Source organism: Panthera uncia, chromosome X, assembly GCF_023721935.1.
Source record: "Panthera uncia isolate 11264 chromosome X, Puncia_PCG_1.0, whole genome shotgun sequence".
Lineage (NCBI taxonomy): Eukaryota > Metazoa > Chordata > Mammalia > Carnivora > Felidae > Panthera > Panthera uncia.
In genome coordinates, this window is record NC_064817.1 from 19359188 (window position 1) to 19375332 (window position 16145).

The 16145-nt window shown below is 48.0% G+C and overlaps 1 protein-coding gene across 1 annotated transcript in view; it reads right to left on the reverse strand.

The window, feature by feature from the left end:
* Nucleotides 1-3240: 3240 nt before the first annotated feature.
* Nucleotides 3241-16145, reverse strand: part of LOC125932379 (transcription factor SPT20 homolog) — a 14939-nt gene continuing 2034 nt past the window's right edge. Inside the window, exons 3-6 of the mRNA XM_049644899.1 lie at nucleotides 15323-16133; nucleotides 9757-9891; nucleotides 9182-9269; nucleotides 3241-3415 (exon numbers count right to left, since the gene is read on the reverse strand). Of these exons, the coding sequence (XP_049500856.1) occupies nucleotides 3241-3415; nucleotides 9182-9269; nucleotides 9757-9891; nucleotides 15323-16133 (1209 nt within the window). The remainder of the gene's footprint in view (nucleotides 3416-9181; nucleotides 9270-9756; nucleotides 9892-15322; nucleotides 16134-16145) is intronic.

Below are 16145 nucleotides of genomic sequence, written 5' to 3' on the forward strand. Positions count from 1 at the left end.
ACTTACTGAGGGCCTTCACCCCTAAGGACAGAAGATTCTGCGGCCTGGGAGAGCCAGGCAGAACTCTGGCTTATTACTCAAAGAAGCTCTAAGGGGCCACGGGCATCCTCTAGGTAGAGCAGGCAACCTGAGTTAGGTGTAGGGTTTTTCACCACATCAGTATGAGATGGCCTCTTTGAGACTTGATCCTACTTCGTGTGGTGACCACAGAAATCACCGAAAACTCCCAGGAACAAAATGCTGGATTCCAACCCCCCCCCCCATTTATTCATTCACCTCTCGCATGTCAAGCAAATGCTTCACGTCTGCCAGGCAGGGGACGCCTGTGGGAGCCGCCCAGTCATTGTGGCAACTCCATACACCTGGCACGGTGAGGGGCTCACGGGCAACCGTCGGCCGTGAGGATGGGCTGGTGGGTCAAGACTCTCCTTTTCTGGGTCTCAGGCAGGCTGTTCTGAGGTGGATCCCGTACAGGCCGTCGGGCCCCAGTGTGGATGAGCCACCACGCCTGCTGAAAGGGTAATTTTCCACAGGGAACGTGCTATCACCAAAGGAGCTGCATTTGGACGGAAGGGAAGCTAAGACTGGATGAAGAAAAACCGGATGAGGGCAAGGGCATAACTGAAACGTGCGTGCCATCAAAAGACGCTGGCAGACACAAAGCAGAAGCAGCCTGTCCCAAACACGGAGGAGGAGATGCCCCGGATCTCCTGGTGCGTCCACGAATGACCGAAATCACTTCCTTGGTGACTGATCCTGCTGTGAGCAGGCAGAATGCCCTAATTTGTGTGGACCCGACTCTACCGATGTACATCCCACAGGCTGACCTAGTCTGCCCTTGGCCGCAAGGAGGCCCTGCGATAGTGAAAAACAGCCCTGCTGGCAGCTGGGTCAATGATATTCCCACCTGAAGCTACATAGCTGTCATGGAGAATAATGTCCAGAGAAGGCCACTCTGTGACTGCTGGTGGAAGTAGACAGAGACGAGGCCACTCCTCAAGCAGGAAAATGATTAACAACCCCTCACCTCGGAGTGACGAGGTTCACTACCGTGCCTTTACCAATGATGACTCTAGCCCCTTATTAATTTTCCCACCTCTCAGATAAAAATGAAGGTCACCCAATTACTGCATTGCTTCTGCCTCTTGAGGACATGGAATTCAGAACATGTCCTCATTTCCTTAAACTCTGCTTAGAATCCAACACCTCTGGGTGGCTCAGTCGGTTAAGCTTCTGACTTTGGCTCAGGTCATGATCTTGCGTTCGTGGCTTCGAGCCCCACTGACAGCTCAGAGCCTGGAACCTGCTTGGGATTCTGTGTCTCCCGCCCTCCCTGCCCCTCCCCTGCTCACACTCTGTCTCTCAAAAAAATAAAACATTAAAAAGAATCCTTCAACACCTGAAATCCTGCAACAGCCCCTCCTGCTCCTTCCCGCAGTGCCCCACGGGGCCTGGACTGAATCCTTACTGGCCACGGCAAAGCCACCTGGAGCCACCTGGTTTTGACTACAGGTGTGTTCCTGCTGGTCTTCCCTCGGTAGGCACCTCCGTGGGCCTCTCCGCTTGTTGCCAGCTGTTAGCATTGGAAGACACTCGAAGGAAAAGACGACAAATGCCACCATTTGCAAATGTCTGCTCTTTTTTCTTCTCTCTCCCTTTTTATCTGACATAAATCCTGCCTTTGCCTTTGTTGGATAGAACTGACCTGTGTCGTGGCTTCTTTGTATACGTGCAAAGTAGCGTGCTGGTAGTGCCCTCATATGCGTCCATGAGTCAGTTCATACTGGCATAGACCGTTCCTGAAGATGTGGCAGTGACGGTGGGGTCTCCCCTGTGGCTCCGTGTAGTTGCTACCTTCCGTACCACAGCACACACCTCTTTGCAATGCCCCTGCGCTGTTGCTGCCAACTCGGGCTCCAGCATTCCAGGGAGCTGCCTCACCCTCTTCTCCTCTTTGCAGCCCCTCCAGAAAACCAGAAGAATCCCCAACCCCCCAGACTCCAAAATGGCCTCAAAAAAAAGCCTCCTGGGGCGCCTGGGTGGCGCAGTCGGTTAAGCGTCCGACTTCAGCCAGGTCACGATCTCGCAGTCTGTGAGTTCGAGCCCCGCGTCAGGCTCTGGGCTGATGGCTCGGAGCCTGGAGCATGTTTCCGATTCTGTGTCTCCCTCTCTCTCTGCCCCTCCCCCGTTCATGCTCTGTCTCTCTCTGTCCCAAAAATAAATAAAAAACGTTGAAAAAAAAATTAAAAAAAAAAAAGCCTCCTACTTGATGAGGCAGAGCAGCTTCTCTCTCATTCAGGTTTCTACCTTTGCTTCTTTGCAGATCTAAAGGCTTGTTTATGAATGAGAAATGGAAACTAACCCAAATATCCAATAATAGAATAGTTAGGTATAGTGCATCAGCCACATAGACTATCTTCCCGCTGTGAAAAGAGGCCATTAAGGCAACCTAGAAACAAGGAAAATTGTTTATGAAACAGTGACTTATGAAAACGAAGCATAGTACGATGGATGGTGAACAGCATGATTACGAGGCCACGATCATCTGTATGGAGCTCAGGGTCTACACTGGGTACCAGGCAGGATTTATACTAAGTACAATGTGATGGCCTGAGCGGTAGGTCTGTCCAGGCTCTATTAAATGAGGGACAAAGGAGCCTGGTGGAGAGGATCAGGGCTTTGGACTAGGGTAGGTGAGCAAGGCACCTGCACAAAATCTAACAGAGTGCCAAGCGAACAAACTTCAGTCATCAAGACAAAAATGACTTAATGTAATATTTAAAAACAATCAGAATTAAGGCAAAAAAACCATGGTGAACACAGTGTCAAAATCCTAACTGCTCTTGTGTGACCTGGAGAGTGCGTGCCTCACTGCCTCACCTCGTCCCAGCCCTGGTAAGGACAATGACTAGCCATGTAGGGCCACTGGCCCCCTCCCACCTCCAGGACTGAACACTCAGAATAAGGGCCACTCCTTACCCCCAAAGGAGGGAGAATCCAGATGCACACTTGGTTAGGTAATGGCTGGTCAGGGGAGAGGTGTTTCCATGTAGTGGAATGTCAAATAGATCTTCCGGGGCCTTGGGCAGGGACAAGAAGACACAGCACATGAAAGCGCCCCGCCATGCAAATCTCCATAAAGAACTACTCCATTCAAGTAACCTCGTTGAGTGACCCTTGGAGATTCTTCGAGTCTGAAACGGAGGCGTGTCTATGAGTCAGAAGCCGCAAAGGACATCGCTACAGCAGCCTGCGTCTCTGGGGTTTCACTGTCCTTGTAAAAGCAGAGGCCGAAGGAGGCACATTAGGTTTGTGCGAAAACGTGTACAGGACAAAGCGGAACCCGATCAGCTGGAAGTCAGGCGTTTGGAGATGATATTTCTGTACATTCTGCAGGTTGGCGGTGGGGGCTGATCTAGAGAGAGACAGTTTGGTCATTGTTGTACACCTATTGAACAGGCAGCCTGGGGCGGCCGGTGAAAAATCAGATTCTGTATGTAGATATGCAATGAGTAGTGGGTAATGGCCCTAAACAAAAATCACCATGGCAGAAAGAATGAGTATGAGTTGTACGGAATCCTGGAAAGTTTTTCTTAGCGCTTTTATGGGATCTGTTCCATTGATGAAAGGGAAAATGAAGAAATATCACATCCACAAAGTTACCTATGTAGAACCTGGCCCAAACTTAAATGACAATGTCTCACATGGTCATCTGAGCAGGAAATAATGTGCGGTTTTATCAAGGCCAAGGTCATGGCTTTCCTAATGGTGTTCTTACTGGAAAATGGTAGGTCAGTCAGGTTTCTATGAAGGTACAATGCCTGTAGGATGAGGCTTAAAATAGCATTCTGCCTTGAAATTTAAAACACACTAAGAGCAATAAACTATGGCCGGTGATTCTAATGTGTAGCCAAGACTGAGAGCCTAGGAGGCCAGTGTTGTCCAACAGAACTTTCTGCAATGATGGAAATGTTCTACCTGCGCTGCCTGATAGAGTAGAGTGACTCTTGAGCACTGGACTATGGCTAGTGTGCGTGAATTTTGAATGTTGTTCACTTTGAAGTTCAAATTGAACCGTCAATAGCGGCACGTGCCTCATGTGCACAGCTCTCCGTGCAGTGGTGTTCAAAGTTCGGCTGGCATCACAGCCACCTGAGGAACTTGGTAAGAACATAAGGGTCCAGGCTGCATCCCACTTCGACAAGCCTGAGACTCTGTGTTCGTTATTAGCTTGCCAAGAGACTTTCCACAGCAGCACTTGGCAAACTTGGGGATCTTGGCAAAATGCACATTCTGATTCAGTAGGTCTGGGATGAGGCCCGAGAATCTGAACTTCTAACCAGCTCTCACAGGTGCCAGTGCTGCTGGTTGGGAGACCATACTTTAGTTGGATGGCTCTAGATTTTAATTCTCCTTGCTTCTTTTTAGGGTAAATTCTGGAGTGGATGCTGTTACCCGTTTTTGAACGTTTTTAAAAAATTATTTATTTAAAAAAATGTTTATTTCTTTATTTTGAGAGAGAGAGAGAGAGAGAGAGAAAGCAAGAAGGAAAGGGACAGAGAGAGAGGGAGAGAGAGAGAATCCCAAGCAGGTTCTACAGTGTCAGTGCAGAGCCGGATGTGGGGCTCGATCTCACAAGCTGTGAGATCATGACCTGAGCCGAAGTTGGATGCCCAACTGACTGAGCCACGCAGGCGCCCCAATCATTTTACTTTTTTTTTTTCAATATATGAAATTTATCCAATCATTTTACTTTTGATGTTGCTTCTGTTCCTTCCCTTTTTCTGTTTTTATTAAGTTTTATTAAGTTGCTATTTGGTCTATTTTTTGCCCTTGCTAATTTGGACATTCCATTGTATTTTTCCATTCTTTAAAAAAATTTGTTTATTCATTTTGAGAGAGGGAGAGAAAGCATGAGCAGGGGAGGGGCAGAGAGAGAGGGAGAGAGAGGATCCCATGCAGACTCTGCACTGTCAGCGCAGAGCCTGACTCGGGGCTCGAACTTACTAACTGTGAGATCATGACCTGAGCCAAGATCAAGAGTCAGACACTTAACCAATTGAGCCACCCAGGTGCCCCATACTTTTCCATTCTTTTTTAAAATCTTTTTGAGAGAGAGAGATACAGAGAGAGAGAGACACAGAGAGACAGGGGGGCACAGAATCTGAAGCAGCCTCCAGGCTCTAAGCTGTCAGCACATGAGATCGTGACCTGAGCTGAAGATGGACATTCAACTGGCTGAGCCACCCAGGTGCCCCTACTTTTCCATTCTTTTAATGGCAGTTTATTCTCTGGCATGCTTAATTCCATATTTTGTTACCGTTATTTGACATGAGACCTCTAACTCTTCTTACCAAGACAGTTTACTCTTCCTTGCATCATCTACCCCAATAAGATGAGGTCGTCACACTATTTTAGCTTCCCTCCCCCTCTGGCTCTAGCTGAGGAATTTAAAATGCTCTTTCTCTCCTCTACCTCTATGTTCACCACATCAACGCCTAGGTGTCTATGAAATAGTTTAGCTCTAGACTATTATTAAAATTACCATTGCAGCAAGTTCTTTCAAGAATCCTTATGTGAAAAAAAAGAATCCTTATCTCGTACTCATAGTACATATTCCAAGATGTTCATTTATGGTTGATTTAGATGAAAGCACACATTACTTATTCTCGGGAACCCAATCATTATCCATTTAAACTTTAGTACTTAAGGCTTCTGTTTTTGTTCAATCATTGTTTGGTTAGAATGATTTAAGTATGTCTCTCAAACAGGTCTTGTGGCTATTCATATATTTTAATTCTTAAAAAATGAAAAAAAATTGTTTACCTTAATGGATAAATAAAATGCTAGCTGGGTATGGAGTTCTGGGGTGGCAGTCCTGTACTCTCAGAAGTCTCTAGATATTATGTCAACATCTTCTATCTTCTAGGACTTCCAATGTTGTATAAGAGTAGTCCAATATTCATCCTATTTTCTTCTCTTAAAAAAATTTTTTTAACGTTTGTTCACTCTTTTTTTTAAAATTTTTTTAACGTTTATTTATTTTTGAGACAGAGAGAGACAGAGCATGAACGGAGGAGGGTCAGAGAGAGGGAGACACAGAATCTGAAACAGGCTCCAGGCTCTGAGCTGTCAGCACAGAGCCCGACACGGGGCTCGAACTCACGGACCGTGAGATCATGACCTGAGCCGGAGTCGGCTGCCCAACCGACTGAGCCACCCAGGTGCCCCAACGTTTATTCACTCTTGAGAGAGAGAGAGAGAGGGGGAGAGAGAGAGAGACATAGCACGAGTGGGGGAGGGGCAGAGAGCGAGGGAGACACAGAATCCGAAGCAGGCTCCAGGCTCTGAGCTGTCAGCCCAGGGCCCGATGAGGGGCTCGAACCCACAGATGGTGAGAGCATGACCTGAGCCGAAGTCAGACGCTCAACTGAATGAGCCACCCAGGCACCCCTCATCTTATTTTCTATTTATAGAAAACATACTCTTTCTTAGCGGAAACTTAAGATTTATTTTTTATTCTTGAGATTTAGAATTTCACCAAGGTATGCCTCTGTATGTATATCAGCTAGCATCACAATAATGCTATGTAACAAACTACCACAAAAATCCCATCTGCATTAAACACGGAGCATTTATCGGTCACTGACACTTCGACAAATCTATGCTGGGCTTGACACTAAGATTCAGATTGATTCCAGGTCCACTTGATGTAGTTCTCGTCCTTGAATCAGGAGCCTCCCAAAGCTTGCTCTCCTTGGGGCACAAAGCAGAAGGACAGGAGGATGTGAAAATAAAGGAACCCTCACTTAAAATGGAGTTAGGAAACTATTTTGGGGATGAGCACTGGGTGTTGTATGTAAGCGATGAATCATGGGAATCTACCCCCCCCCCCCCAAACCAAGAGCACACTGTATACACTGTATGTTAGCCAACTGGACAATAAATTATATTAAAAAAAAAAAAAAGGAGTTAGGAAGCCCGGAAGGTGGGGCGGGGGGCTCTCACGCATGTACCACCCACTACCGCCTGCATAACCAGCAGCAGGAAGCAAGGTAAGAATTATCTTGACAAGGGAAGGACATTTTGCACATAGGGTTTTCATGATCTGCTTTTCCGAAAGTTCCCTTCCTGCCTCAGCAGTAGTACTAACCACGATTTGTAGCCAATGAGAAATCGCCACAACCTGAAACTCTTGTTCTCTAGTGAACTTCTGTTTCGAACAACCCTCCCCAATTTCCTCTTAAATCCTAATAAATGGGGTGCCTGACTGGATCAGTCCGAGAAGCACATGAGTCTTGATCTTGGGGTAATGAGTTCAAGCCCCACGTTGGGTGTAGAAACTACATACATACGTCCATACATACATATATACCTACATACACATAAAAAAATTCCAACCACCATTTAAAAAACAACCTAATAAAAGCTGACCTTCCCTTTATCTCCTTGGACTTACCTGTGGCTCCCCAGGGCTTGCATGTCCCAAGCTGCAATTGCTCTGCTATTCCTCAGGAAATTCATTTGATTAGTAAAATAACTGGCTTTTTTATTTTTGAGTTTGAAAATGGTGAGCCCACCAAGCAGGTATAATTCAGGTTTCTGCTTGTATTATATCCACTACCAGTCCATTGGCCCAAGTGAGTCACATAGGCGACCCCAAGTCAGGAGCTAGGGACGCACGATCTGCTCACCCATGTTAGATAAAGGAAAGGGAATCAGCACTTGGTGAACAGTAATTTAATCGATGATAATTGGTAGATTATTTCCTGGGATTGTCATGGAATCTATTGGGAACTTGGTGCACTTTTTCAGTCTGCAAACTTGGGCCTTTGTTTTGTTCAAGGAAATTTTCATTTATTATTTGTTTAATTATGCTTTTCCTCCACCAGTTCCCTCTCCTCGATCACCCGTTTTTGCTTGTTATGTCTCCTAGATCTATCCTCCACGAAGACTCTTATCTTTTCCCTATAAGTTCCATATTTTTGTATTTTTGAGATATTATGGTTTGAGATATTTCCTCCCTTCACTCAGATTACTAAGTATGGCTGCAAGAGTAGCCATCCTCTCTTTTAATTCACCTGATGTATCTTTAAGTTTGAAATCATAGCATCTAGTTTCAGAAAGTTTGCATGTGTGGGAAGATATGTGCATGTAGAGGGTGACCAACTTATCCCAGTTGGCCCAGTACTGTCCTGGTATCAGCCTTGCAGGTCCCATATCCCTGGAGTTGTCTCAGTCCCGGGCAAACTGGGGCACTTGGTCACCCTCATGCTGTATTTGAATCTCTTTAAATCCTAGTTTTATTTTATTTAATTTATTATTTCAAGAGTGAGAGAGAGTGCAAGGGGGAGGGGGCAGAGAGAGAGGAAAGAATCCCCAGCAGGCCCTGCGATGTCAGTGCAGTGCAGAGCCTGACATGGGACTTGAACTCAGGAACGGTGAGACCGTGACCTGAGCCAAAATCAAGAGTCAGACGTTTAAACTGACTGAGCCACCCAGGCGCCCCAAGTCTTCTCTAGCAATTGTTTTCGCTGGCTGTCTGTCCTGTTTGATCTTTCTCCTTCTGGCTGCTGGGAACTCTAGAATGTCTTGTTATTTCTCTTTTTTTTTAAATTTTTTTTAATGTTTATTTATTTTTGAGAGAGAGAGAGAGAGCATGAGTGGGGGAGGAGCAGAGAGAGAGAGAGAGGGAGGCACAGAATCGGAAGCAAGCTCCAGGCTCTGAGCTGTCAGCACAGAGCCCGATGCGGGGCTCGAACTCACCAGCTGTGAGATCATGACCTGAGCTGAAGTCGGACACAACCGACTGAGCCACCCAGGCGCCCCAAATGTTATTTATTTCTCTTTATCTACTGTGGTGAGGCCATTTGGGTCTTACTGACATATACCGGGGCTTAAAATGAATTCAGTCATTAGCTTTACTGGGAGAAAGAAAAACTTCCAAGGCCAAGGTAGCAAGAGAAGAGAAGGCATGGGTCCCTTTCCTCCCAATATCCGGTAGAGGAGAGTACCAGTGCCAGCGTCCCTTCCCGGATATATAGCGTGGGTCCACGTTCCAGCAGAGGAACCTGCGCCCTTACCGCTCTCCTTCAGAACAATCGTGGGAAAACCACCTTACCAATGAAGGGACACACAAACTCCTTGGGTGCCACACAGGCTGGAGTTGGACACTAGATACTTAAAGAGGTTGGCTGGGAATTCCCGCCGCCAGCACCTGCGGTCTGTTGGGAGACATTTTTCCATGGCTTTCTCTTGTTTCTGCAGGTCTTGTGAGCAGAGGCACAGGCAGCTTTTATTCTGAACTAACTTTCCAAGGAAGTTTGTATAGTGAACAGCCTTAGGAGATAGAGATCGTGTCTCCATATGGAGCCAAAGTAAAATGTGTTTGTTGACTAGTAGGAGAAGGTTTCTCTTTAGGTCAAAAATGCGGCAGATTGCTTGCAGCCCTCTTTAAAATATTGGTGTTTCCAGGGGCACCTTGGTGGCTCAGTCACTTAAGCATCCGACTCTTGGTTTCGGCTCAGGTCATGATCTCAAAGTTCGTGAGTTCAAGTTCTACACTGACAGTGCGGAGCCTGCTTGGGATTCTCTCTCTCTCTCTTTCGCTCTCTCTGCCCTTCCCATGTGCACTCTGTCTCTCTGTCTCTCTGTCTCTCTCTCAAATAAATAAACGTAACCAAATTTTAAATATTAATATTTCCAAAGCTTGGTTCCTCCCCAGTGACACACAGCCACTGTGCGTGCAGCACTCACATGGGCCCACCTCTGTGTTGCCCCAGTGGGATGCGTAGGGCAAGAGAACCAATGCAAACATGAAGCTCATGCTGCCTGTTGCGCTACGAGTGTTGCAATCCTTCATCTCTGTCCGACCCACCGTTCTCGTGATTTCTGCCAGCACCCACAAGATGAAAGCAGACTCACTTGTTAGCGTGCAGGCAGGTGGATTCTCGTGCCCCTCGCAGTCCTCCCTGGAGCCTGTTAGAAGTGCCGTCCTGCCCAGTCAGGAAGCCCAGTTCGGTGGAAGCTTCCTCCACTCTGCTCCAGCCTCAGCGGACTCATGGTCCCGGAAAGGCAGAATGAGGTCACTTTGGGATAAGTGTGCTTGCTCATTTCAATACAGCAGGTAACTCGCAACTACAGGGAGGTCAATAATGTGTGTCCTCTATATGGAGGACGTCCCGCCCTATGAAAGGGACATTTTCTAAGTATGATTTATAAGTGTTTTCCTATGGAAGGAATTTTATAAACAGCATTTGTACCTAGTCCTAGTTACTCCCAGACTGACCCTGCAAATGTATTAAGCAGCTTCAATGTGGTTAAGATCATGGGTTCTGGAGCCAGGCTGTCTAGGTTCAAATCCTGGGCCCTCCATCAGCTGCATCAGTCACAGCATCCTCTCTCTCAGCTGTCTCACTTGAAAATGGAGTTAATGGAGGAGAGGGGGGCACCTGGGTGGCTCAGTAGGTTAAGCGTCCAACTTCAGCTCCGGTCATGATCTCCTGGTTCGTGAGTTTGAACCCCGCATCGGGCTCTTGCTGTCAGCACCGGAGCCTGCCTTGGATCCTCTGTTCCCTCCACTCTCTCTCTGCACCTCACCCGCTCGCGCTGTCTCAAAAATAAATAAACATTTAAAAAACAAAGAAAAAAAAAAGAAAATGGAGTTCACAACACTGACCACCAATAGGGTCATTTTGAGGATTAAATGAGCAATGCCTGCCTTGCAAGCAGCTCCTTTCTAGCCTGCCGTCATAACCATTCAGTAATCTGGCCACTATGTACAATTTAACCTCAGCCTTGCTCTGCCCACTCACTTCTCCCGGGATGTCCCTACTCCCATGGCGCAGTAGTATGACACTTGCTTGGCCCAGATCTCAATGACATCTTCTAATATATGAGTGTCACTTACAAAGAGAATATATCGGTGTCTGGCTGTCTTGACTCCTGAATCGCTCTCTCTTTCAGATGGTTCCAAACTATGGTAGAAATGTCAGTTATTAGCTCCCCTCGAACACCAACATATAGTTAAGTGACAGGCTGTAATCTGTCATTTCATCCATATGCCTTGGGGTCTCTCCAGCCATATGGTGAGCCCACTGTGGATGGGTCTATGTCTTGCTCTCAGCGAGGCAGTGGAGACGGCAGTTTGGGAGAGGACATGGTCTCTTACCCCAAGAGGCTTGGGTCCAAATCTGGGCTTTGACGGTTCATAGGTGGGTGAAGAACTTTAGCTACCAATGCCTTATTTTCTCATCCATATTTGCACCTTCCTTACATGGTCCTCTCAAGGGCTGAGTGAGTTAAAATGTACAACAGAACAGTGCCTAGCCTAGCATGTAGTGAGGAGAGAGGGGGAGAAATCCTGTATTTTATAGCCTAGGTGCTTTTCAAGATGCACTTAAAGCAGCTAAGTACATTTTCCCTGAAGCTGAAGTACTGAAGTTCTGGAGATGAAAGATGATTTCCTGGAAAAAATATTTACCTGAAACACTGCTAAGACTCTATCAAGGTTGTCCTCATCCTTTCCGGTAAGAAGAAACACAGCTTTCTCTAATGAACAGGTGGCCACGGTGCTACCGTAGGTGGCAACACACAAAACCAAAGACAAGACTGGTATCGGCTGGAAGGTGGGGAGAAGTGGGAACAGGACCCTGGAGACAACCTGTCCAGTAAGGAACCTAACATGTGTGTGGCACTTGGAAGAAAACAGAAGCTTCTTAGAATTGGGTATTTTCCCCAAGATTTTCTCAAAATAGAAATCGAGAATGGGAGGACAGATTTTTAACTTGCCACTACACAAAAGTACAATTCTCAGTGCAGAAGTCCATGTGCCTGGACTTCAGGGGCTGAGCAATACTTTTCCATCTAATCGTATCTCCATCATCTCATGGTCTGTGTTCTGCCCTCTGACTTGTGATAGGGTGTGAAGCCACTAAAATCTTGAGCCTTCTCTTTCCCAATCTCTTATTGTGTACTTATCTTTGTATGTTTAACATTCATTATTCTATTGAGACTTTATCATATTGGGAACATAGCTTACATTGCTAAAGGACAAAATGATCTGAGAGTGAATAGGACCTAGATTCTGTAGAGGTGTTTTCCTTTTCCTTGGTGTCTCTGTTCTCCCCATCCCAGCTGGGGCCCTAAGATGGTACAAGGCACACGGGAAGTCCTCCTTACAGAGTTCTGTGAATAAATACATAGCCTGGGATTTTACTTGAGAAGTGCTTACCCTTGCATCAAATTGCAGCGGCATCAAACTACCAACCTTGGAGGGGATGATTAGAAAGAAATAACATAGACCACCAACGGTAATCTGATACAAAGCTGAATTTATTTGCTTGCCTAGGAGGGGACTGCCACATTACTCAACCACAAGCTCAGCTATGTCTCCGTGTAGTACAGCTGAACCTTGAACAACATAGATTTGAACTTTGCAGGTCCATTATATGCATATTTTTTCCATAGATAAGTACTGGGCTGTAAATGTACTTTCTCTTCCTTATAATTTTCTTAATAGCATTATTTCTCTAGCTTACTTTATTGTAAGAATACAGTCTATAATGCATATAACGTACAAAATATATTACTCGACTGTTTAAGTGATCGGTAAGGTGTTTGGTCAACAGTAGGCTATTAGGGATTAAGTTTTTGGTTACGCAAAAGCTACACACAGATTTTTGACTTCGTGGGGAATCGGCGCCCCTAACCCCCACACGGTTCAAGGGTCACCACTACAAAAAGGGCCAGATAGAGGGCAAAAGGAAACAAGTAGTACATCGAATCAGGTGAGATTCTGAGCACGGGTGTCTAGCTGGTTCCCAAGGCCTAGCACACACTCTCCTGAGCAAGTTCACTTCTTCAAAGCGCAGCCACCACACCCAAAGATGTCCACGATGGGTTACACAAAGCTCTCGTGGGCTCCCTGTCACTCACGTGGCACATCTGACTTGTTTGCTTGAAGTTGGCCAAAATCCTCCCTCGCCAGGATCCGTAGCACATTAGTACAGCCGGGTCGATCACGTGGGAGTCACCCACCGGTTACCCGCCTTGTCACTCATCTCTTTTGGAACTGCCAGGCCACATTTCCCTTCTTTCTTAGGGCAAGAGGCAGGGACACATGCGTGTGTACGTAGAAAACAAATTTTATGTGGACAGGTTGCCCTTTGGAAATGGCAAGGGAACAAAATAGACGAAGCTCTCAAACGCCAATGATCCTAGCAACACCGTTCACAACGCCCAAAGGCTGGAAGCAACCTCCGTGTCCATCAGTGGATAACGGAGGAGCTAAATGCGGTCTGTGCTGACAAGGGAATATTATTCAGCCATGAAAGAATGGACGAAGCCCGATCCGTGTCACACCGAAGAGGAACCTTGAACACTAGGCCAAGTGAACGAGGCCAGACAAAAAAGGTCACATACCATTTGACTCCATCATTGGCAAGCATCTAGAACAGGAAAGTCCACAGACCAGAAAGCAGATTGGTGTTTCCGGGGCTGGGGGAGGGGAGGACGGGACCCCCGTGCTAGTGGCTACAGAGATTTCTCTGGGGTGATGAAAACGTTTTGGAAATAGAAGAGGTGGTCGCACGGCAACGTGAAGGCATTCAATGCCACGCGGCCGTAACTTTAAAATGCTTCCTTGTCGCTTCTGTGAATTACACCTCAATAAAAAGAAAGGCGAAAGAGAACGAACTTCGGGGATCTGCTGAGCCCCACTGACACAAGACAGAAGGAACAGACACGAGGGAGCAGGGGCTGCCGAACAAGTGATGATCACCGGGAGGGGACAGGCAGGAATGGGTGGGGGGCCGGGGGGGGGGGATTCCACGTCAGAAGTGACCAAGGTAGCAAACGCTTGAAAAGCAAACAAAGAAAACTCATTTTCAAATGTTTAGCTGTTCAATTTCTGCAAATAACCTGGAGTTCTAAAACAAGCAAATGATTTGATAGGGAGAAAGCAAAGACCTCCCACAAGTGCCTTTTCAGGCCCAGTGATTGTACCTGGAGGAGAAGGGCTGAGCTCAGCCTGTGGACCGCCCCCAACACGGGCGCCCCTGAGCCACTCTGCACGTTGGGAGGGCTCCCACATCCTCCATATGAGCCTGACAAGCATCATCTTTTGGTAGTTTTCACAGTTTCTTTCAAAACTAATTCGTAAGGATTGCATTTAATACGCTGCACGCGAACCTTTTTGACACACACCAAACGACGTTCTTCTGAAAGGTGTTTCTCCTATTTAACAGGTCACTTCAGGGGCGGCTGAAGTGGGTGGCTCAGTTGGTTAAGCACCCGACTTCGGCTCAGGTCATGACCTCACAGTTTGGGAGTTCAAGCCCCGCCGTCGGGCTTTGTGCTGACCGCTCAGGGCCTGGAGCCTGCTTCGGATTCTGTGTCTCCCTCTCTCTCGGACTCTCCCCCCACTCGTGCATTCTCTCTCTCTCAAGAACAGATAAACATTAATAGGTCAGTTCAGTACCGATTATGTGCAGTGACACCATTAAAATTTTTTTTTTAACGTTCGCTCGTTTTTTGAGAGAGAGACAGAGAGATGGAGGCGGGGGGGGGGGGGGGCATGAGCAGGGGAGGGGCAGAGACAGAGGGAGACACAGAATCTGAAGCAGGCTCCGGGCTCCGAGCTCTCAGCACAGAGCCCAACGCGGGGCTCGAACTCACAAATCGCGAGATCATGACCTGAGCTGAAGCCAGACCCTTAACCGACTGAGCCATCCAGGCGCCCCATAAAAACCTATGGCCTTCCCGTCCACGCTACAACGCGTCAAGGGTGAGCCTTGACGGTGACGACGTTACGCTAAGTGAAGTAAGCCAGTCACAGAAGGACACCTCCTGTTCCACGAGTGCACTTTATCCGAAGGCTCTAAAGCAGTCACACTCGCGGACACAGAAAATGATAGCGTGCATGCCTGGGCTGGGGGAGAGGGAAATGGGGAGCTGGTGCTTGACGGGGACAAGAGCGTCGCTTCTGCAGGATGAAAGCAATTCTAGAGACGTGCTGCACAGCAGTGTGAACGTACTGAGCACTACTGAACCGGGCACTTCGATCACTTTCAGCAAAACGATCCCAGTTTCTTAAATCACTGCCTTGTTTCTGTGCAAAACTCACGAGGTTGTGCTTCTGTACAGAGTTCGTACATCTAAAGGTAAGATGCTGCTGACACATTAAAAAAGCAAAAACCAAAAAACCCCAAACGAAGGAAAACCTCGGAGTTCACCTGGGCCGACGCTCTGGTGTTTTTAAAAAGAGAGGAAATAAGCGAGACTCAGGATCTGGGAGGGGAAGGCGGGCCTCTGTTCCTTTTACCTTCGGACTGGCTTGCGGCCCGCTGGTCCCAAGAAGGCTGAGCCGTCTGGGTGGCTACTGTTGTCACGACCACCGGGTGCTGCAAGATTCTGTGCTGTTGCGCCTGCTGCTGTGGCCACGGCTGCGAGGCAGGGGACAGCTGCAGCGTGTGCCGAGGGCCGCTCGGCCCGGCTCTTCCCTGGTTCTCTGCAGCACAGCCAAGCAGAGACAACACAGCTGCCTGGGGCTGCAGCAAACTCCCCTGTCCCTGTCCCTGTCCCCGTCCCAGTCCCCGTCCCAGGCGGTTCAGGACAACGGCTTGCTGAGCAGGTGAGGCCGTGTCTGGAGGGGCTGGGCCTCGGGCACCGGGACCCCGTGGCACTGGCTGCCAAGGACCAGAAGCGGAGGCTTGCTGAAGTTGTTCCTGTGGAATCAACTGATAGAGCCGCTGCTCTGGCTGCTGCTGGGCGTTCAAAGGGGGCGAACCTTGCGGAAGCTCCAGCAGAGTCACCGGCTTGAGGCCTGAAGCATTTTTTAAAAAAAACTGAACGCGGACTGGAGACGCAGCCTGTGCTGCAGTGCGCACTGCATTTGGTGGCCGAGCTCCCGAGGGCAGGCTGCCGGGCTGGATTCCCGCAGGATCTGTGGCCCCAGCGGTAGAGCCCTGCCCGGGGCTGGAACCCCTCGCCAAAGCCTGGGCTCCACAGACCGGGCCCGCCAGCTGGATGATGTTGGGGCCAGGGGAGCAGGCCGTGACCTGGGTGGCCAGGCTTCTTTGTGATGAGCCGGTAGTGGGTAGGGTGGCCGCGGGAAGCATGCTAACTTGAGTCACCTGTTTCGCAGA